General features: G+C 48.4%; 1 protein-coding gene across 6 annotated transcripts in view; it reads right to left on the bottom strand.

Annotated features, from left to right (window-relative positions):
- KALRN (kalirin RhoGEF kinase) overlaps positions 1–23,606 on the bottom strand; it is a 311,247-nt gene that overhangs the window by 26,152 nt on the left and 261,489 nt on the right. For all 6 annotated transcript variants that reach the window (XM_075284733.1, XM_075284737.1, XM_075284732.1 and 3 more), the window contains 9 exons: positions 20,806–20,872; positions 20,605–20,708; positions 16,786–16,855; positions 16,397–16,483; positions 9,134–9,226; positions 8,998–9,048; positions 8,677–8,754; positions 6,518–6,703; positions 5,354–5,525 (listed from right to left, as the gene is read on the bottom strand). In XM_075284733.1, the coding sequence (XP_075140834.1) occupies positions 5,354–5,525; positions 6,518–6,703; positions 8,677–8,754; positions 8,998–9,048; positions 9,134–9,226; positions 16,397–16,483; positions 16,786–16,855; positions 20,605–20,708; positions 20,806–20,872 (908 nt within the window). The remainder of the gene's footprint in view (positions 1–5,353; positions 5,526–6,517; positions 6,704–8,676; positions 8,755–8,997; positions 9,049–9,133; positions 9,227–16,396; positions 16,484–16,785; positions 16,856–20,604; positions 20,709–20,805; positions 20,873–23,606) is intronic.

Genomic DNA, 23,606 nt, shown 5'->3' with positions numbered 1-23,606 from the left:
GCGGAGTCACGTCACATGTACAGAGAGAAGAGCAGAGTCACGTCACATGTACAGAGAGAAGAGCGGAGTCACATCACATGTACAGAGAGAGGAGAGCGGAGTCAGTTCACATGTACAGAGAGAAGAGCAGAGTCACGTCACATGTACAGAGAGAAGAGCGGAGTCACATCACATGTACAGAGAGAAGAGCGGAGTCACATCACATGTACAGAGAGAGGAGAGCGGAGTCACATCACATGTACAGAGAGTAGAGCGGAGTCACGTCACATGTACAGAGAGAGAAGAGCAGAGTCACATCACATGTACAGAGAGTAGAGCGGAGTCACATCACATGTACAGAGAGAAGAGCGGAGTCACGTCACATGTACAGAGAGAGGAGAGCGGAGTCACGTCACATGTACAGAGAGAGTAGAGCAGAGTCACGTCACATGTACAGAGAGAGTAGAGCGGAGTCACGTCACATGTACAGAGAGTAGAGCGGAGTCACGTCACATGTACAGAGAGAAGAGCGGAGTCACGTCACATGTACAGAGAGAGAAGAGCGGAGTCACGTCACATGTACAGAGAGAAGAGCGGAGTCACGTCACATGTACAGAGAGAAGAGCGGAGTCACGTCACATGTACAGAGAGAAGAGCGGAGTCACGTCACATGTACAGAGAGAGGAGAGCGGAGTCACGTCACATGTACAGAGAGAAGAGCGGAGTCACATCACATGTACAGAGAGAAGAGCGGAGTCACATCACATGTACAGAGAGAGAAGAGCGGAGTCACGTCACATGTACAGAGAGAGAAGAGCAGAGTCACGTCACATGTACAGAGAGTAGAGCGGAGTCACGTCACATGTACAGAGAGTAGAGCGGAGTCACGTCACATGTACAGAGAGAAGAGCAGAGTCACGTCACATGTACAGAGAGAGAAGAGCGGAGTCACTTCACATGTACAGAGAGAAGAGCGGAGTCACGTCACATGTACAGAGAGAAGAGCGGAGTCACATCACATGTACAGAGAGAGGAGAGCGGAGTCACGTCACATGTACAGAGAGAAGAGCAGAGTCACGTCACATGTACAGAGAGAAGAGCGGAGTCACATCACATGTACAGAGAGAAGAGCGGAGTCACGTCACATGTACAGAGAGAGAAGAGCAGAGTCACGTCACATGTACAGAGAGAGAAGAGCAGAGTCACGTCACATGTACAGAGAGTAGAGCGGAGTCACGTCACATGTACAGAGAGTAGAGCGGAGTCACGTCACATGTACAGAGAGAAGAGCAGAGTCACGTCACATGTACAGAGAGTAGAGCGGAGTCACGTCACATGTACAGAGAGAGAAGAGCGGAGTCACGTCACATGTACAGAGAGAGAAGAGTGGAGTCACGTCACATGTACAGAGAGAAGAGCGGAGTCACGTCACATGTACAGAGAGAAGAGCGGAGTCACGTCACATGTACAGAGAGAGGAGAGCGGAGTCACGTCACATGTACAGAGAGAAGAGCAGAGTCACGTCACATGTACAGAGAGAAGAGCGGAGTCACATCACATGTACAGAGAGAAGAGCGGAGTCACATCACATGTACAGAGAGAGGAGAGCGGAGTCACGTCACATGTACAGAGAGAGAAGAGTGGAGTCACGTCACATGTACAGAGAGAAGAGCGGAGTCACGTCACATGTACAGAGAGAAGAGCGGAGTCACGTCACATGTACAGAGAGAGGAGAGCGGAGTCACGTCACATGTACAGAGAGAAGAGCAGAGTCACGTCACATGTACAGAGAGAAGAGCGGAGTCACATCACATGTACAGAGAGAAGAGCGGAGTCACATCACATGTACAGAGAGAGGAGAGCGGAGTCACGTCACGTACAGAGAGAAGAGCGGAGTCACGTCACATGTACAGAGAGAAGAGCGGAGTCACATCACATGTACAGAGAGAAGAGCGGAGTCACATCACATGTACAGAGAGAGGAGAGCGGAGTCACGTCACATGTACAGAGAGAGAAGAGCAGAGTCACATCACAAGTACAGAGAGTAGAGTGGAGTCACGTCACATGTACAGAGAGAAGAGCGGAGTCACGTCACATGTACAGAGAGTAGAGCGGAGTCACGTCACATGTACAGAGAGAGAAGAGCAGAGTCACGTCACATGTACAGAGAGAGTAGAGCAGAGTCACGTCACATGTACAGAGAGAGTAGAGCGGAGTCGTGTCACATGTACAGACAGAAGAGCGGAGTCGTGTCACATGTACAGAGAGAGTAGAGCAGAGTCACGTCACATGTACAGAGAGAGTAGAGCGGAGTCGTGTCACATGTACAGACAGAAGAGCGGAGTCGTGTCACATGTACAGAGAGAGTAGAGCAGAGTCACGTCACATGTACAGAGAGAGTAGAGCGGAGTCGTGTCACATGTACATCACAGGAATCATACAGCGATGCTTAAACGTTAACCCTTTTGAATTTTCTACATTTCTGCCTAAATTTGACCTAAAACTACATCAGATTTTCACACAAGTCATAAAATTAGATGAAGAAATAAATCAAACAAATGAGACAAATGAGACTCGATAATTTATTGATAGAGAGAATGAGATCTGTGGATGGTAAAGTATGTGACCCCTCAGTAATCGCAGATATGACCTGTGAGTGGGCGGAGCTATCACAGCAGGCACCTGTGTCAGTATCTCATAGCAAAGGAGATGTCCGAGGACCTCAGAAGAAGAGTTGGAAGGAAAAGGTGACAAAATCGTCTCTACAGAGTCTGGACCCCACAATAGAGGAGATTCATGACCATTACCCTGCAGGGGTCACCAACAAGGGCCACACTAAGGCATATAATAGTCTGTGAGGCCACCAAGGACCCCAAGGCGCCTTTAAGACACTCAAGTCCTTTCTCACAGTAGCAAATGTTACTATTTGCACTACCAGGAGACCAGGAACACAAAGGTGTGCATGGCAGGACAGAGAGGAGCAGGAACAAGACCTCCAGGAAGAACAAGAAGATCATCTGGACAAGCAGCCGCTGTGCTGAGAGGAGACCAACGTCATGTCTGGGGAAAGGAAAACCCTAAATTCCATCTTAAAAATCTCCAACCATGAGTGACACCCGGAGCTGGTGGGATCATGGCCTGGGCCCATCGAAGTCAGGACGGCTCACCCTCATCGATGGAACAATACATGCTGAATTATACCAGCTCGAAAGGAAAATGTCAGAACCTCCGTCTGTGGGCGGAACCTTGACAGAGCGCGGGTCAGGACAAGGACTCGAAGCATCAAAGGAAGCTAAAAGAAGGATAATAAGACATAGCAGAGCTGAAGGGGTTTGTAAGGAGGAAGATGGAGAAATGATGAGATGTACAAGGGGGCGGAGTCACAGCACATACAGTAAAGGGTCACATACTTTTACCTCTCGCAGATATTGGATCATTTGCTTCATTTGGTTCTTGATCTACTTTTTAAGATGTTGTAAAAATCTGATGTAGTTTTAGATGAAATTTATGCAGAAATAGAGAAAATTCAGACGGGTTCACAAACTTTCAGGCCCTGCTGTATCTCTGCCGGACATTACTCTCTATGACCTCCAGGGGGCGGCAGAGACATTCACAAGTCACTTCACCGTGTATGGTCTTCTACTTGTGGCAGCTGAGGACTTGTTACAGTGTGTCAGTGTAGTAATAACCACCCAGCTACATGGATACACTGCACCAAACCCTCAGCTGTGTGAGCAGGACAGAGATAAAGGGGACTCCTGACCCTGTGGGCGCAGGGCGGTGCAGCTTATTAACGTGAGAATGCATCATACAGGCGAGTGTGAACAGGCACATACAGCGAGCAGGCGCACGCCCAGTTAGTGTGAAGAGGAAAAGAACAACTTACTGGGAGGAGGAGGAGGGGACGGTGCAGCCGTGGGAGGAGAGAAGCACAAAGAGTTAACAGCGACAAGACAAGAGGAGAGGCGGCAAGAAACAGATTAACCCTTCACTGCACCCACCCGCATGAATGTGGCTACCATCACAGGATATCACACAGCTTTCCCAGGCTCCTCAGTCAGTGCACCGGGACTCTGGGAAAGCTGAGTGACAAGTCCTGTGGGAGCCGTTAATACAGCCATAGTGGTGGTCACCCAGAATGAAGGGTCCCAGCTCTGCACAGTGCAGGGACTGCAGAGGAGTCTGCCCGAAACTAAGAGGATCCCCTCTAAGAATCACCGGGGTACAAGGGGTTAACTCGCTGCTATCTGCGCACCCCCGAATCACCAAAGGGAGGAAAACACAAAACCATCAATAAAGGCGACAAATACTACAGATTACAGCTCCTAAAGACCAACTAAACTCCGCCCCATTACCCCACAGCCCGCCCCATTACCCCACAGCCTACCCCATTACCCCACAGCCCGCCCCATTACCTTACAGCCTGCCCCATTACCCCACAGCCTACCCCATTACCTTACAGCCTGCACCATTACCCCACAGCCTACCCCACAGCCCGCCCCATTACCTTACAGCCCGCCCCATTACCCCACAGCCTACCCCATTACCCCACCCCATTATCCTACAGTCCTGCCCATTACCCCACAGCCTACCCCATTACCCCACAGCCCGCCCCATTACCTTACAGCCTGCCCCATTACCCCACAGCCTACCCCATTACCCCACAGCCTACCCCATTACCCCACAGCCCGCCCCATTACCTTACAGCCTGCACCATTACCCCACAGCCCGCCCCATTACCTTACAGCCCGCCCCATTACCCCACAGCCTACCCCATTACCCCACAGCCTACCCCATTACCCCACAGCCCGCCCCATTACCTTACAGCCTACCCCATTACCCCACAGCCTACCCCATTACCCCACAGCCCACCCCATTATCCTACAGTCCTGCCCATTACCCCACAGCCTGCCCCATTATCCTACAGTCCGCCCCATTAACCCACAGCCTGCCCCTTCAATCCCACACATCTCTCCACCATCCCATAGTCCACCTCATTATCCTACAGACCTGCCCATTACCCCACAACCCGCCCCATTACCCCACAGTCCTGCCCATTATCCTACAGTCCTGCCCATTATCCCACAGCCCACCCCATTATCCTACATTCCGCCCCATTACCCCACCCCATTATCCTACAGTCCTGCCCATTACCCCACAGTCTCCCCCATTATCCTACAGTCCTGCCCATTACCCCACAGCCCGCCCCTTCATTCCCACACATCTCTCCACCATCCCATAGTCCACCTCATTTTCCTACAGTCCTGCCCATTATCTTACTGACCAGTCCCATTATCCTCTTATCTTGCCAATATACATCTTTGATCCCGCCCTTTCCCTCAATGATCCCGCCCCCACCGAACATCTCACCCACCGTTGAGGAAATCTCTCTGCGTCTCCAGCACTTGGCCGATGTCCTGCACCCAGGCCTGCTTGATTTCGGAGTTGGCAGCTTGGAGAATGACCCGCTCCGAGGTCTCCCGGCTCATCAGAGCAAACTTACAGGGATCGTTGTCAATGTTTTCTTCCAAGACGAGGTAATTCATCTATAAGAAGAGCGATCAGTGGTGTGAGAGGAGCGGTATCATCCTGGGGAGAAGTTTTATATTTTTGGAAAGGAGCTCTGCATAGAAACAAACTCCTCAGGGAAGGAGCTGGTCGTCCCCAGGGATGGGCTCTGCGTTGTTGAGGAGGAGCTGGTCGTCCCCAGGGATGGGCTCTGTGTTGTTGAGGAGGAGCTGGTCGTCCCCAGGGATGGGCTCTGTGTTGTTGGGGAGGAGCTGGTCGTCCCCAGGGATGGGCTCTGTGTTGTTGGGGAGGAGCTGGATGTCCCCAGGGATGGGCTCTGTGTTGGTGGGGGGGAGCTGGATGTCCCCAGGGATGGGCTCTGTGTTGTTGGGGAGGAGCTGGTCGTCCCCAGGGATGGGCTCTGTGTTGTTGGGGAGGAGCTGGATGTCCCCAGGGATTGGCTCTGTGTTGTTGGGGAGGAGCTGGATGTCCCCAGGGATGGGCTCTGTGTTGTTGGGGAGGAGCTGGATGTCCCCAGGGATGGGCTCTGTGTTGTTGGGGGGGAGCTGGTCGTCCCAGGGATGGGCTCTGTGTTGTTGGGGAGGAGCTGGATGTCCCCAGGGATGGGCTCTGTGTTGTTGGGGAGGAGCTGGATGTCCCCAGGGATGGGCTCTGTGTTGTTGGGGAGGAGCTGGTCGTCCCCAGGGATGGGCTCTGTGTTGTTGTGGAGGAGTTGGATGTCCCCAGGGATGGGCTCTGTGTTGTTGGGGAGGAGTTGGATGTCCCCAGGGATGGGCTCTGTGTTGTTGGGGAGGAGCTGGTCGTCCCCAGGGATGGGCTCTGTGTTGTCGGGGGGGAGCTGGTTGTCCCCAGGGATGGGCTCTGCCCAGGGATGGGCTCTGTGTTGTTGTGGAGGAGCTGGATGTCCCCAGGGATGGGCTCTGTGTTGTTGGGGAGGAGCTGGATGTCCCCAGGGATGGGCTCTGTGTTGTTGGGGAGGAGCTCCTTTGTTCGGGGCCCTGCACCTCACCTTGATGCCTCTTTTGAACATGTATCCGGGGGTGGAGGAGCCTTTCCGGAGCAGTTCGCTGAAGATGACAATCTGCTCGAACAGGAACACTCTCCTCTCCTTGGGCCGAGATTGGAGACCAGATTCCTGCTCAGTAACGAAGAACGTGTCCTGCTGGAGGAGCTTCCCCTGAGCTGTCAGCTTCCCCTGGAGACAACAGGACATTAGATGCATCGTCTCTGCAGGTATTATAGACAGCACTGTGCACCCCTACTGCAGGTATTATACACAGCACTGTGCACTTATTCTGCAGGTATTATACACAGCGCTGTGCACCCCTACTGCAGGTATTATACACAGCGCTGTGCACCCCTAGTGCAGGTATTATACACAGCACTGTGCACCCCTAGTGCAGGTATTATACACAGCACTGTGCACCCCTAGTGCAGGTATTATACACAGCACTGTGCACTTATTCTGCAGGTATTATACACAGCACTGTGCACCCCTACTGCTGGTATTATACACAGCACTGTGCTCCCCTACTGCAGGTATTATACACAGCGCTGTGCACCCCTACTGCAGGTATTATACACAGCGCTGTGCACCCCTAGTGCAGGTATTATACACAGCACTGTGCACCCCTAGTGCAGATATTATACACAGCACTGTGCACTTATTCTGCAGGTATTATACACAGCACTGTGCACCCCTACTGCTGGTATTATACACAGCACTGTGCACCCCTAGTGCAGGTATTATACACAGCACTGTGCACTTATTCTGCAGGTATTATACACAGCACTGTGCTCCCCTACTGCAGGTATTATACACAGCGCTGTGCACCCCTACTGCAGGTATTATACACAGCGCTGTGCACCCCTAGTGCAGGTATTATACACAGCACTGTGCACCCCTAGTGCAGGTATTATACACAGCACTGTGCACTTATTCTGCAGGTATTATACACAGCACTGTGCACCCCTACTGCTGGTATTATACACAGCACTGTGCACCCCTAGTGCAGGTATTATACACAGCACTGTGCACTTATTCTGCAGGTATTATACACAGCACTGTGCACCCCTACTGCAGGTATTATACACAGCACTGTGCACCCCTACTGCTGGCATTATACACAGCACTGTGCTCCCCTAGTGCAGGTATTATACACAGCACTGTGCACCCCTAGTGCAGGTATTATACACAGTGCAGTGCACCTCTAGTGCAGGTATTATACACAGCACTGTGCTCTTATTCTGCAGGTATTATACACAGCACTGTGCACTTATTCTGCAGGTATTATACATAGGTCTGTGCACTTATTCTGCAGGTATTATACATAGGTCTGTGCACTTATTCTGCAGGTATTATACACAGCACTGTGCACTTATTCTGCAGGTATTATACACAGTGCTGTGCACTTATTCTGCAGGTATTATACACAGCACTGTGCACTTATTCTGCAGGTATTATACACAGCACTGTGCACTTATTCTGCAGGTATTATACATAGGTCTGTGCACTTATTCTGCAGGTATTATACATAGCTCTGTGCACCTCTAGTGCAGGTATTATACACAGGGCTGTGCACTTATTCTGCAGGTATTATACACAGCACTGTGCACTTATTCTGCAGGTATTATACATAGGTCTGTGCACTTATTCTGCAGGTATTATACACAGGTCTGTGCACCTCTAGTGCAGGTATTATACACAGGGCTGTGCGTCCATACTACAGATAGTACACCGCAATGTGCATCCTCGTTCTTGTGTCTAAATATCACTGGCATGTCAGTCTCCCGGCAATCCTCGTAGCCTCCAGCAGGGGGCGCCGCTAGTCTCCGCTTTCATAAACATGAACAATTTTTTTTTGGTAACATTTTAGGAAATCATAGAAACCCCAGCAATACTTTGCACAATCTGAGGCTGCAGTCACGGAGGTTTTAGGATCCTCGGAGGGTCACACCTCACACCAAAGCTGCCGACAGAAAGCGGCTTCTATAAGGAAATAACATTACACAATAGTGCACACCCTGCCTGAGCAACATCGCCCACTAACTCCAAAAAACCTGCCCTGCCGCTTCTACATTGTTCTAACCAAAAACACCAACATCTGTAATGACTAAGCCCCGCCCCATGACCTCATGGCGGAGATTATGTAACAGGCAGAGTCTCACCTCAAATCCCTGAAGCCTCCCCAGGTTCATCATGTCATTGCAGCGTTTCGGTACAAGGCACATTAACTCCACGGCTTTCTGTGAATAAAGAGAACATTGCTTTGTAAGTCATCAGGAGTCTCCTCACCTGCACCGAGTGCAATGCTTGTGTCAGTTTTTACTGTAGAAATTTCATTCTATTCATGAACCAGTAGGATCAGAGCTGTCGTTCACCCACAAGCCCCTGAAACAGAGTAATACTCCCAACCCCTGGTGTCCCTGGTACAAGTCTCCGGAGCGTCAGCCATGATATCCCCCTCCTCGTCCCAAGACGTGACCCACCTCAATCTCCCCACACTCCAGTCCGGCCTTCTGACTGTACTTCAGAAAGTCCTGAAACAAAGAGAAGAAGATGAAGATGAGGAGAGCGGCAGCCGGGGGTCAGGGGGACATGAAGCGGTCACATGACGGGGGTCACCTTCAGCAGCAGTTGGTACTTGGTGATCCGCTGGATCGGTTTAATGAGAAAGTCGCTGATGGTGAATCGCTGGTTAATCTCCTGCTTCACGTCCTGCAAATAGAAGACAACACACCCTGAAATACCGGAGAAAGACCCCAAATACCCCCCAGTCCGTATACATCACCTCCCTAATACCCCCCCAGTCCGTATACATCACCTCCCCAATACCCCCCCAGTCCGTATACATCACCTCCCTAATACCCCCCCAGTCCATATACATCACCTCCCTAATACCCCCCGGTCCGTATACATCACCTCCCTAATACCCCCCCGGTCCGTATACATCACCTCCCTAATACCCCCCCAGTCCGTATACATCACCTCCCCAATACCCCCCCAGTCCGTATACATCACCTCCCTAATACCCCCCCAGTCCGTATACATCACCTCCCTAATACCCCCCCAGTCCATATACATCACCTCCCTAATACCCCCCCAGTCCATATACATCACCTCCCTAATACCCCCCGGTCCGTATACATCACCTCCCTAATACCCCCCCAGTCCGTATACATCACCTCCCTAATACCCCCCCAGTCTGTATACATCACCTCCCTAATACCCCCCCAGTCCGTATACATCACCTCCCTAATACCCCCCCAGTCCATATACATCACCTCCCTAATACCCCCCGGTCCGTATACATCACCTCCCTAATACCCCCCCAGTCTGTATACATCACCTCCCTAATACCCCCCCAGTCCGTATACATCACCTCCCTAATACCCCCCCAGTCCATATACATCACCTCCCTAATACCCCCCGGTCCGTATACATCACCTCCCTAATACCCCCCCAGTCCGTATACATCACCTCCCTAATACCCCCCCAGTCCGTATACATCACCTCCCTAATAGCCCCCCAGTCCATATACATCACCTCCCTAATACCCCCCCAGTCTGTATACATCACCTCCCTAATACCCCCCCAGTCCGTATACATCACCTCCCTAATACCCCCCGGTCCGTATACATCATCTCATAGTAATGAAGGGAAACAACCACAAACAAGAGGCAAAATAATCTGACAGGTGAGAACAAGAAACATCCAAAGCCCAAATATTTACCCCAAAACTTCCTGATTAACTGAGAATTAGGTCAGAAAATGAGAGCGGGTACAAAACACAGCGGAAACATTGTAACCGGGGAGTGCGTGACTGTACCTGCAGAATAGTGAGCGCAGCTCTGGAGTATAATACAGGATAAGTAATGTAATGTATGTACACAGTGACTGTACCTGCAGAATAGTGAGCGCAGCTCTGGAGTATAATACAGGATAAGTAATGTAATGTATGTACACAGTGACTGTACCTGCAGAATAGTGAGTGCAGCTCTGGAGTATAATACAGGATAAGTAATGTAATGTATGTATACAGTGACTGCACCAGCAGAATAGTGAGCGCAGCTCTGGAGTATAATACAGGATAAGTAATGTAATGTATGTACACAGTGACTGCACCAGCAGAATAGTGAGCGCAGCTCTGGAGTATAATACAGGATAAGTAATGTAATGTATGTACACAGTGACTGTACCAGCAGAATAGTGAGCGCAGCTCTGGAGTATAATACAGGATAAGTAATGTAATGTATGTACACAGTGACTGTACCAGCAGAATAGTGAGCGCAGCTCTGGAGTATAATACAGGATAAGTAATGTAATGTATGTACACAGTGACTGCACCAGCAGAATAGTGAGCGCAGCTCTGGGGTATAATACAGGATAAGTAATGTAATGTATGTACACAGTGGCTGTACCAGCAGAATAGTGAGCGCAGCTCTGGAGTATAATACAGGATAAGTAATGTAATGTATGTACACAGTGACTGCACCAGCAGAATAGTGAGCGCAGCTCTGGAGTATAATACAGGATAAGTAATGTAATGTATGTACACAGTGACTGTACCAGCAGAATAGTGAGCGCAGCTCTGGAGTATAATACAGGATAAGTAATGTAATGTATGTACACAGTGACTGCACCAGCAGAATAGTGAGCGCAGCTCTGGAGTATAATACAGGATAAGTAATGTAATGTATGCACACAGTGACTGCACCAGCAGAATAGTGAGCGCAGCTCTGGGGTATAATACAGGATAAGTAATGTAATGTATGTACACAGTGACTGCACCAGCAGAATAGTGAGCGCAGCTCTGGAGTATAATACAGGATAAGTAATGTAATGTATGTACACAGTGACTGCACCAGCAGAATAGTGAGCGCAGCTCTGGAGTATAATACAGGATAAGTAATGTAATGTATGTACACAGTGACTGCACCTGCAGAATAGTGAGCGCAGCTCTGGAGTATAATACAGGATAAGTAATGTATGTACACAGTGACTGTACCAGCAGAATAGTGAGCGCAGCTCTGGAGTATAATACAGGATAAGTAATGTAATGTATGTACACAGTGACTGCACCAGCAGAATAGTGAGCGCAGCTCTGGAGTATAATACAGGATAAGTAATGTCATGTATGTACACAGTGACTGTACCAGCAGAATAGTGAGCGCAGCTCTGGAGTATAATACAGGATAAGTAATGTCATGTATGTACACAGTGACTGTACAATCAGTATAGTGAGCGCAGCTCTGGAGTATAATACAGGATAAGTAATGTAATGTATGTACACAGTGACTGTACCATCAGTATAGTGAGCGCAGCTCTGGAGTATAATACAGGATAAGTAATGTAATGTATGTACACAGTGACTGCACCAGCAGAATAGTGAGCGCAGCTCTGGAGTATAATACAGGATAAGTAATGTAATGTATGTACACAGTGACTGTACCAGCAGAATAGTGAGCGCAGCTCTGGGGTATAATACAGGATAAGTAATGTATGTACACAGTGACTGTACCAGCAGAATAGTGAGCGCAGCTCTGGAGTATAATACAGGATAAGTAATGTATGTACACAGTGACTGTACCAGCAGAATAGTGAGCGCAGCTCTGGAGTATAATACAGGATAAGTAATGTAATGTATGTACACAGTGACTGTACCAGCAGAATAGTGAGCGCAGCTCTGGAGTATAATACAGGATAAGTAATGTAATGTATGTACACAGTGACTGTACCAGCAGAATAGTGAGCGCAGCTCTGGAGTATAATACAGGATAAGTAATGTAATGTATGTACACAGTGACTGCACCAGCAGAATAGTGAGCGCAGCTCTGGAGTATAATACAGGATAAGTAATGTAATGTATGTACACAGTGACTGCACCAGCAGAATAGTGAGCGCAGCTCTGGGGTATAATACAGGATAAGTAATGTATGTACACAGTGACTGCACCAGCAGAATAGTGAGCGCAGCTCTGGGGTATAATACAGGATAAGTAATGTAATGTATGTACACAGTGACTGCACCAGCAGAATAGTGAGCGCAGCTCTGGAGTATAATACAGGATAAGTAATGTAATGTATGTACACAGTGACTGTACCAGCAGAATAGTGAGCGCAGCTCTGGAGTATAATACAGGATAAGTAATGTAATGTATGTACACAGTGACTGTACCAGCAGAATAGTGAGCGCAGCTCTGGAGTATAATACAGGATAAGTAATGTAATGTATGTACACAGTGACTGCACCTGCAGAATAGTGAGTGCAGCTCTGGAGTATAATACAGGATAAGTAATGTATGTACACAGTGACTGTACCAGCAGAATAGTGAGCGCAGCTCTGGAGTATAATACAGGATAAGTAATGTAATGTATGTACACAGTGACTGCACCAGCAGAATAGTGAGCGCAGCTCTGGAGTATAATACAGGATAAGTAATGTAATGTATGTACACAGTGACTGCACCAGCAGAATAGTGAGTGCAGCTCTGGAGTATAATACAGGATAAGTAATGTAATGTATGTACACAGTGACTGTACCAGCAGAATAGTGAGCGCAGCTCTGGTGTATAATACAGGATAAGTAATGTCATGTATGTACACAGTGACTGTACAATCAGTATAGTGAGCGCAGCTCTGGAGTATAATACAGGATAAGTAATGTAATGTATGTACACAGTGACTGTACCATCAGTATAGTGAGCGCAGCTCTGGAGTATAATACAGGATAAGTAATGTAATGTATGTACACAGTGACTGCACCAGCAGAATAGTGAGCGCAGCTCTGGAGTATAATACAGGATAAGTAATGTAATGTATGTACACAGTGACTGTACCAGCAGAATAGTGAGCGCAGCTCTGGAGTATAATACAGGATAAGTAATGTAATGTAATGTATGTACACAGTGACTGTACCAGCAGAATAGTGAGCGCAGCTCTGGGGTATAATACAGGATAAGTAATGTATGTACACAGTGACTGCACCAGCAGAATAGTGAGCGCAGCTCTGGGGTATAATACAGGATAAGTAATGTAATGTATGTACACAGTGACTGTACCAGCAGAATAGTGAGCGCAGCTCTGGAGTATAATACAGGATAAGTAATGTAATGTATGTACACAGTGACTGTACCAGCAGAATAGTGAGCGCAGCTCTGGAGTATAATACAGGATAAGTAATGTAATGTATGTACACAGTGACTGTACCAGCAGAATAGTGAGCGCAGCTCTGGAGTATAATACAGGATAAGTAATGTATGTACACAGTGACTGTACCAGCAGAATAGTGAGCGCAGCTCTGGAGTATAATACAGGATAAGTAATGTAATGTATGTACACAGTGACTGTACCAGCAGAATAGTGAGCGCAGCTCTGGAGTATAATACAGGATAAGTAATGTAATGTATGTACACAGTGACTGCACCAGCAGAATAGTGAGCGCAGCTCTGGAGTATAATACAGGATAAGTAATGTAATGTATGTACACAGTGACTGCACCAGCAGAATAGTGAGCGCAGCTCTGGGGTATAATACAGGATAAGTAATGTATGTACACAGTGACTGCACCAGCAGAATAGTGAGCGCAGCTCTGGGGTATAATACAGGATAAGTAATGTAATGTATGTACACAGTGACTGCACCAGCAGAATAGTGAGCGCAGCTCTGGAGTATAATACAGGATAAGTAATGTAATGTATGTACACAGTGACTGTACCAGCAGAATAGTGAGCGCAGCTCTGGAGTATAATACAGGATAAGTAATGTAATGTATGTACACAGTGACTGTACCAGCAGAATAGTGAGCGCAGCTCTGGAGTATAATACAGGATAAGTAATGTAATGTATGTACACAGTGACTGCACCAGCAGAATAGTGAGCGCAGCTCTGGAGTATAATACAGGATAAGTAATGTAATGTATGTACACAGTGACTGCACCAGCGGAATAGTGAGCGCAGCTCTGGAGTATAATACAGGATAAGTAATGTAATGTATGTACACAGTAACTGTACCAGCAGAATAGTGAGCGCAGCTCTGGAGTATAATACAGGATAAGTAATGTAATGTATGTACACAGTGACTGTACCAGCAGAATAGTGAGCGCAGCTCTGGAGTATAATACAGGATAAGTAATGTATGTACACAGTGACTGCACCAGCAGAATAGTGAGCGCAGCTCTGGAGTATAATACAGGATAAGTAATGTAATGTATGTACACAGTGACTGCACCAGCAGAATAGTGGGCGCAGCTCTGGAGTATAATACAGGATAAGTAATGTAATGTATGTACACAGTGACTGTACCAGCAGAATAGTGAGCGCAGCTCTGGAGTATAATACAGGATAAGTAATGTATGTACACAGTGACTGCACCAGCAGAATAGTGAGCGCAGCTCTGGAGTATAATACAGGATAAGTAATGTAATGTATGTACACAGTGACTGCACCAGCAGAATAGTGGGCGCAGCTCTGGAGTATAATACAGGATAAGTAATGTAATGTATGTACACAGTGACTGCACCAGCAGAATAGTGAGCGCAGCTCTGGGGTATAATACAGGATAAGTAATGTATGTACACAGTGACTGCACCAGCAGAATAGTGAGCGCAGCTCTGGGGTATAATACAGGATAAGTAATGTAATGTATGTACACAGTGACTGCACCAGCAGAATAGTGAGCGCAGCTCTGGGGTATAATACAGGATAAGTAATGTAATGTATGTACACAGTGACTGTACCAGCAGAATAGTGAGCGCAGCTCTGGGGTATAATACAGGATAAGTAATGTATGTACACAGTGACTGCACCAGCAGAATAGTGAGCGCAGCTCTGGGGTATAATACAGGATAAGTAATGTAATGTATGTACACAGTGACTGTACCAGCAGAATAGTGAGCGCAGCTCTGGGGTATAATACAGGATAAGTAATGTAATGTATGTACACAGTGACTGTACCAGCAGAATAGTGAGCGCAGCTCTGGAGTATGATACAGGATAAGTAATGTAATGTATGTACACAGTGACTGCACCAGCAGAATAGTGAGCGCAGCTCTGGAGTATAATACAGGATAAGTAATGTAATGTATGTACACAGTGACTGCACCAGCAGAATAGTGAGCGCAGCTCTGGAGTATAATACAGGATAAGTAATGTAATGTATGTACACAGTGACTGTACCAGCAGAATAGTGAGCGCAGCTCTGGAGTATAATACAGGATAAGTAATGTAATGTATGTACACAGTGACTGCACCAGCAGAATAGTGAGCGCAGCTCTGGGGTATAATACAGGATAAGTAATGTATGTACACAGTGACTGCACCAGCAGAATAGTGAGCGCAGCTCTGGGGTATAATACAGGATAAGTAATGTAATGTATGTACACAGTGACTGCACCAGCAGAATAGTGAGTGCAGCTCTGGAGTATAATACAGGATCAGTAATGTAATGTATGTACACAGTGACCAGCAGAATAGTGAGCGCAGCTCTGGAGTATAATACAGGATAAGTAATGTAATGTATGTACACAGTGACTGCACCAGCAGAATAGTGAGCGCAGCTCTGGAGTATAATACAGGATAAGTAATGTAATGTATGTACACAGTGACTGCACCAGCAGAATAGTGAGCGCAGCTCTGGAGTATAATACAGGATAAGTAATGTAATGTATGTATACAGTGACTGTACCAGCAGAATAGTGAGCGCAGCTCTGGAGTATAATACAGGATAAGTAATGTAATGTATGTACACAGTGACTGCACCAGCAGAATAGTGAGCGCAGCTCTGGAGTATAATGTAATGTATGTACCCAGGATATAATTTAGGGATCAGAGACTAGTTCTCCTACACAGAATGACTCGGTTAGTAATGTAACTGTGGATCTTTTCTCACCTCAAAGAAGGAGTCGTACTCTGCGACCACATACTCGGAGCGCGGTTTATTTTGGCAGTATACCACGTACATGTGCAGCTTCCTTTCCTAGACACAAAGCAAACCATTAATATTAATACTCCTGTCCTGCGGTTGTTGCGCTGCTGCTTATCTTTATGAAGTGTAATAAGTGACGCAATGCAGCACGAGTGACACAGACCTGGTACGCGCCAGCACCCCGACCACAGTATACAGTATACAGATATCGCCCCTTCCCCAGCACAGCTCTCTGTTACCCTTGCTGTGACTGATATGTTGTAAGACCCCAGTCCCCCAACTGATCACAGACCCTTTCAGGTTATAAGGTAACACCATGGACCCATAGGACACCCAAAGAGGGCTCCACTTACGTGTTTAATGAAGAGCTGGGCCAGCCGCTCGGGCTCTGGGAGACATTTCTGTAGCTCCCCCAGGAAAAAGCTGAAAGAGAAGAAGAAATGTTATAAAGGATCCTGCAGGATAGAAGGGGTTAAAATGCATCGAGAATCAGACGTCAAATGTTTATGTATTATGGGGAGGAAGCGGACAGATATTTAGGGTACATAAAGGGTTAATGGCTGTAGCTCTGGCCTTGTGCTTAGATTTACATGTATATGTTACCGGCAATGGATGAAATCCAGCGTTCTATAGAATGTATGAAATGCCGAAATCTAGCCGGCCGCGTATGAAACCACTCGTCACTTCTCACATTGTCTATAGAATGCCAAATGAGAAATAGGCGACATCTCCCATTGCTTCGCTCGGGCAAGGCACTAGTATCTCTGATCGCGCTTCGTTCCAGCAAGCAAGGTACGCGACTTTGAACCCACCGCTGGTGCCCGATACGACGTTCGCTGCCTCCGGCTTAGAGAAAGACTTTGAACCTGCGCACAACCGTTACCAGCCGCCTCAGGCTTAGAATTAGTTGGTTGTTCGTGAATGTCCATGAAAATGGGGGAGGAGGAGCAGCAAGCTGGAGTGTCGGAGAAGGACATGAAACGATTCAACGATGAACTGTCCAAAACTCGAGGGAACGCTGCCGAAAACAGAACACTTACCAGAAGTTAATGATGTCCATAGAGGAACCCGGGGACTATCGGATGCTGAATCGCTACGATGTGATGATTGTACGAAACAAATATAGAAGGCGTCAGGACTATGCCGTGTCACGTTCCGACTCCCAGTGATTTCACGCACGTCATGAAGCTCATGTGGCTACTGGACACAGAGGACGCGGCGATCGAATGATGAAAGAACTCTCAACCAAATACAACACACACGGTCACACGTCCTGATACGGAGCTGTACGTCCGCCTTTGGGATCCACCAGCAGAAAGGTCCTGTCGCTCTAGTTTTGGTTTTCATACTTTGCCTAAATCCCATTTGTCTATAGAACGCCTAGGAAAGTACGGAACGATTCTCCCATTTCATACATTGCCTAAACATTGCCGGGGATTCTGTACAATACCTGCTCTTCATACATGGCCGGTAACACATACACCCACAACCGGCCATATAGTAAAGCTTTACACCCCAGGTAGTGGCAGAAGTACTGTGTATAACCTCTCAGGTATTAGGACTGGACGCTTCTTAAGAACATGGCGATTTCATAAGGACTCGTGTCCTGCCGTGACCCAAGGTCGAGGCTCTGCCGCTGGAGATCAGAGAATCCTTACAATGTAACCAACTGAAGCAAAATAAGAAAATCATCACCAACCGTAATATTAATAGCTGATAAAACGGCGTCAAGTCTCCCCCCATCTTCTGCCGTGGCGCCATCCTCCGGCGTGCCCACAGATAAGGTCTGGCACAGGACGGCGGCAGCGGAGTCGGAGGCTGCTGCCGCTTTATTACAGACCGTCCTCTTAATGATTAGTTGCTGAAACATGAATAGCGAGGCCAGAACCTCCAGGGACATGACGGAAAACGCCATCTATTAACCCCTTCATGTCCTCAGTTTGTGGACGGGTGCAGAGTACAGGCTGTATCACATACCTAGAAGTATATACCGCAGCGGGAAAGACCCTTCACCGCGACAGATTATATTACTGAAAGTTATCACAGCGGTAAAAGTGCAACAGTGAAATAACTGGGGTGCCCTCCGTAAAATCTCCTTTCTTGCATATTTCACTGGGGGACACAGCACCTTGGGTACAGACCCGGCCACTAGGAGGCGGACACGAGGATAGAGAAGGCTGTTGACTCCGCCTACTCAGCCTATACCATCTCACAGCGTCGCAGGAGGGGGTCACGGCCCGACTCAACTTGGGGGGGGGGGGGTATTGTCAGCGTGTACGCCACACTACATGTGCGCTCTGTAATAAATCGCCTCGCCGATCACCCAGTCCCCATCCTTTACTTGCTGCATCGGTGGCTGGATATTCCGGTGACCCCACTACCATGTGCGAGGTCTCACCGATGGGGTGACCCTGTGGTGTCTTAAGACGTCAGATATGTAAGTATGAGAAGATTCATGGGGTGAGTTTCCGCTCTACCTCCCTCCTTACTATGCTGCTGCATCTCTCGCTTTCTGATCTATTTCCTAAGGGGGGGAGGGTTCTTCCTTGTGGGAGCCATAGACTAAGGGAGTCTATGGCTGGGGTTGGGGTTGTACTGGTTTCTTTGGATTCTTCTTCCAGAATCCAAGGTCCGGGCCCTTCGGTCCAGTGTGTCTTGCCTTCGAATGAACTCTCCGTGTTTCCTCCGGTTCCACAGTCGGGTCTTGGGCTTGATGGTCTCGTCCTTCCAGGCCGATCCCTTTGCCCAGTTCCACTCGCGGTCTCCTCAGCTGGTGATTGTGGCACACTGGGACAGGTTCCAGTCAAGTCTAGACCACCAGATTCTGCTACATCTCCGGGTCTTCTCTGGTGGCTCTCCTCCCCAGGGTGTGGCTCACTGTGTCCCTCCTTAGTGGCCGCCAGTAGATCCTTGGGATCTTACCCTTATCCTTGAGGTGCTTCAGGCTCCCCCTCCCCACTTTGAGCCTCTGCAGGAGATTTATCTTCGCCTCCTTTCCTGGAAGGTCGCCTTCCTGGTGGCCATCACTTCTGCTCGCAGGGTCTCTGAGCTGGCCGCTTGTCTCACCAGTCTCCTTTTTTGGTTCTTCACAGGGACAAGGTTGTCCTTCATCCTCCACCGTCTTTTCTGCCGAAGGAGGTGTCTTCTTTTCACATCAATGAGGATATAGTCTTGTCGTCCTTTTGTCCTGATCCCAAGCATCCTTGTGAACGTTCTCTTCACTGCCTGGATGTTGTCTGGACGGTTCGGGCCTACTTGATTCTCAAGGACCCTTTCTGGTGCTCAGTCGCCTTGTTCCTGCTTCCAGAGAGCGCTCGGAGGGGCTTCCAAGGCCTTCATCTCTAGATAGATTTGGGTTATGCGTAAGGAGCGTAATGATCGTGGTCGCAGGGAATGCGACTGGGCCCAACAAGGTACAGGGTCCGTGGCCAGCTGGAGATTGCTGGGGCCCGGTACCACTAAGACAGTGGTCAAGGAAACCCTGGTTCCCCAACCGCTATAGATATTGTAAATGAAAAGGGGCCCCGAAATGTCACCGGGCCCCTTTTCAATAGATACTAGCCAGGAGAGGTGACTTAAAATAATACATAGTCTCCTGGGGTCTGCATCCTCTACGACGTCTTCCATCATGTGACTGTCACATGGAGTGCAGCGGCATAATGGCGTCAGTGCGCCCCCATGTGACCGCTGAGGACCAATCACAGCCCTCAGCAGAGATATCGGGAAGATGGCTGAAGGTGCTGCAGACAGCCGGAGCCAGGAGAGGCGAGTATCAGTGTTACTCCCCCCCCCCCCCCCCCCCCCGACCCCAAGTCTCCCCCCCCTTTACTAGCTTTGGCAATGCCAAATATCTATTCGGAAGTGCCAATAAAGATTGTTTGATTTGATTTGTTTCTTTTTCATCTTCCCTGGGCCTCCGATTATTATACTCTGAGGAAACCCCTGAGCATAACAATAGCCCCGGAATGGAGCAGGGAGCATATAATACTGTGGGGGGGGGGCACTGCTGGGCATATAATACTGTGGGGGGGGCACTGCTGGGCATATAATACTGTGGGGGGGCACTGCTGGGCATACAATACTGTGGGGGGTCACCAAAGAAACAACCAGACATGGAAGCCATTGCTGGACCACACTCACACACAGCCGTCATGAGCCCAGATGACACTTACTCTTTGTGCCAGTCGTAGATCTGATGGATGTTCCCGAACACAATCTTATCCTTCCCGTTCATTTCCTCTGATGAGCCCTTCTCTTGTATCCGGGGGATGAAACCCTGTGTAGTGGAGACATAGGATTGTCCATGAATACAGCAGGTAGATTCCTCCAAACCTGAGGTCATGACCTTGTCAGGGGATAGTGCAGACACTTACCTCCACCACCACACCGAGGTCCTTCACGTAATCTCTCTCTGTCTGCACCAACTCATTTAGGACAAACCTATGGAGTAAACCAGAGACAATGAATGAGAGGAAGGAGAGGAGGACAAGGGCAGGGTGTATATAAGGAAGGAGAGGAGGACAAGGGCAGGGGGTATATAAGGAAGGAGAGGAGGACAAGGGCAGGGTGTATATAAGGAAGGAGAGGAGGACAAGGGCAGGATGTATATAAGGAAGGAGATCAGGACAAGGGCAGGATGTATATAAGGAAGGAGAGGAGGACAAGGGCAGGATGTATATAAGGAAGGAGAGGAGGACAAGGGCAGGGGGTATATAAGGAAGGAGATGAGGACAAGGGCAGGATGTATATAAGGAAGGAGATCAGGACAAGGGCAGGATGTATATAAGGAAGGAGAGGAGGACAAGGGCAGGGTGTATATAAGGAAGGAGATGAGGACAAGGGCAGGGTGTATATAAGGAAGGAGATGAGGACAAGGGCAGGATGTATATAAGGAAGGAGATCAGGACAAGGGCAGGATGTATATAAGGAAGGAGAGGAGTACAAGGGCAGGATGTATATAAGGAAGGAGAGGAGGACAAGGGCAGGATGTATATAAGGAAGGAGAGGAGGACAAGGGCAGGATGTATATAAGGAAGGAGAGGAGGACAAGGGCAGGATGTATATAAGGAAGGAGATCAGGACAAGGGCAGGGTGTATATAAGGAAGGAGATGAGGACAAGGGCAGGGTGTATATAAGGAAGGAGAGGAGGACAAGGGCAGGATGTATATAAGGAAGGAGAGGAGGACAAGGGCAGGATGTATATAAGGAAGGAGATCAGGACAAGGGCAGGGTGTATATAAGGAAGGAGAGGAGGACAAGGGCAGGGTGTATATAAGGAAGGAGAGGAGGACAAGGGCAGGGTGTATATAAGGAAGGAGATCAGGACAAGGGCATGGTGTATATAAGGAAGGAGATGAGGACAAGGGCAGGATGTATATAAGGAAGGAGATGAGGACAAGGGCAGGATGTATATAAGGAAGGAGAGGAGGACAAGGGCAGGGTGTATATAAGGAAGGAGAGGAGGACAAGGGCAGGATGTATATAAGGAAGGAGATCAGGACAAGGGCATGGTGTATATAAGGAAGGAGAGGAGGACAAGGGCAGGATGTATATAAGGAAGGAGATGAGGACAAGGGCAGGATGTATATAAGGAAGGAGAGGAGGACAAGGGCAGGGTGTATATAAGGAAGGAGATGAGGACAAGGGCAGGATGTATATAAGGAAGGAGAGGAGGACAAGGGCAGGATGTATATAAGGAAGGAGATGAGGACAAGGGCAGGATGTATATAAGGAAGGAGATCAGGACAAGGGCAGGATGTATATAAGGAAGGAGATCAGGACAAGGGCAGGATGTATATAAGGAAGGAGATGAGGACAAGGGCAGGATGTATATAAGGAAGGAGATGAGGACAAGGGCAGGATGTATATAAGGAAGGAGAGGAGGACAAGGGCAGGGTGTATATAAGGAAGGAGAGGAGGACAAGGGCAGGGTGTATATAAGGAAGGAGAGGAGGACAAGGGCAGGGTGTATATAAGGAAGGAGAGGAGGACAAGGGCAGGGTGTATATAAGGAAGGAGAGGAGTACAAGGGCAGGACGTATATAAGGAAGGAGATGAGGACAAGGGCAGGACGTATATAAGGAAGGAGAGGAGGACAAGGGCAGGGTGTATATAAGGAAGGAGAGGAGGACAAGGGCAGGATGTATATAAGGAAGGAGAGGAGGACAAGGGCAGGATGTATATAAGGAAGGAGAGGAGGACAAGGGCAGGATGTATATAAGGAAGGAGAGGAGGACAAGGGCAGGATGTATATAAGGAAGGAGAGGAGGACAAGGGCAGGGTGTATATAAGGAAGGAGATCAGAAAAAGGGCAGGATGTATATAAGGAAGGAGAGGAGGGCAAGGGCAGGATGTATATAAGGAAGGAGATCAGGACAAGGGCAGGGTGTATATAAGGAAGGAGAGGAGGACAAGGGCAGGGTGTATATAAGGAAGGAGAGGAGGACAAGGGCAGGATGTATATAAGGAAGGAGAGGAGGACAAGGGCAGGATGTATATAAGGAAGGAGATGAGGACAAGGGCAGGATGTATATAAGGAAGGAGAGGAGTACAAGGGCAGGGTGTATATAAGGAAGGAGAGGAGTACAAGGGCAGTTTGTATATAAGGAAGGAGAGGAGTACAAGGGCAGGGTGTATATAAGGAAGGAGATGAGGACAAGGGCAGGATGTATATAAGGATATAAGGAAGGAGAGGAGGACAAGGGCAGGGTGTATATAAGGAAGGAGACGAGGACAAGGGCAGGATGTATATAAGGAAGGAGAAGAGGACAAGGGCAGGATGTATATAAGGAAGGAGATGAGGACAAGGGCAGGGTGTATATAAGGAAGGAGAGGAGTACAAGGGCAGGGTGTATATAAGGAAGGAGAGGAGTACAAGAGCAGGATGTATATAAGGAAGGAGAGGAGGACAAGGGCCGGATGTATATAAGGAAGGAGATGAGGACAAGGGCAGGATGTATATAAGGAAGGAGATGAGGACAAGGGCAGGATGTATATAAGGAAGGAGATGAGGACAAGGGCAGGGTGTATATAAGGATGGAGAGGAGGACAAGGGCAGGGTGTATATAAGGATGGAGAGGAGGACAAGGGCAGGGTGTATATAAGGAAGGAGAGGAGGACAAGGGCAGGGTGTATATAAGGAAGGAGAGGAGGACAAGGGCAGGGTGTATATAA

Source organism: Leptodactylus fuscus, chromosome 8, assembly GCF_031893055.1.
Source record: "Leptodactylus fuscus isolate aLepFus1 chromosome 8, aLepFus1.hap2, whole genome shotgun sequence".
In the NCBI taxonomy this organism is placed as follows: Eukaryota; Metazoa; Chordata; class Amphibia; order Anura; family Leptodactylidae; genus Leptodactylus; species Leptodactylus fuscus.
The sequence above is the reverse complement of the archived record's forward strand: the minus strand, read 5'-3'. Positions and strand labels throughout refer to the sequence as shown.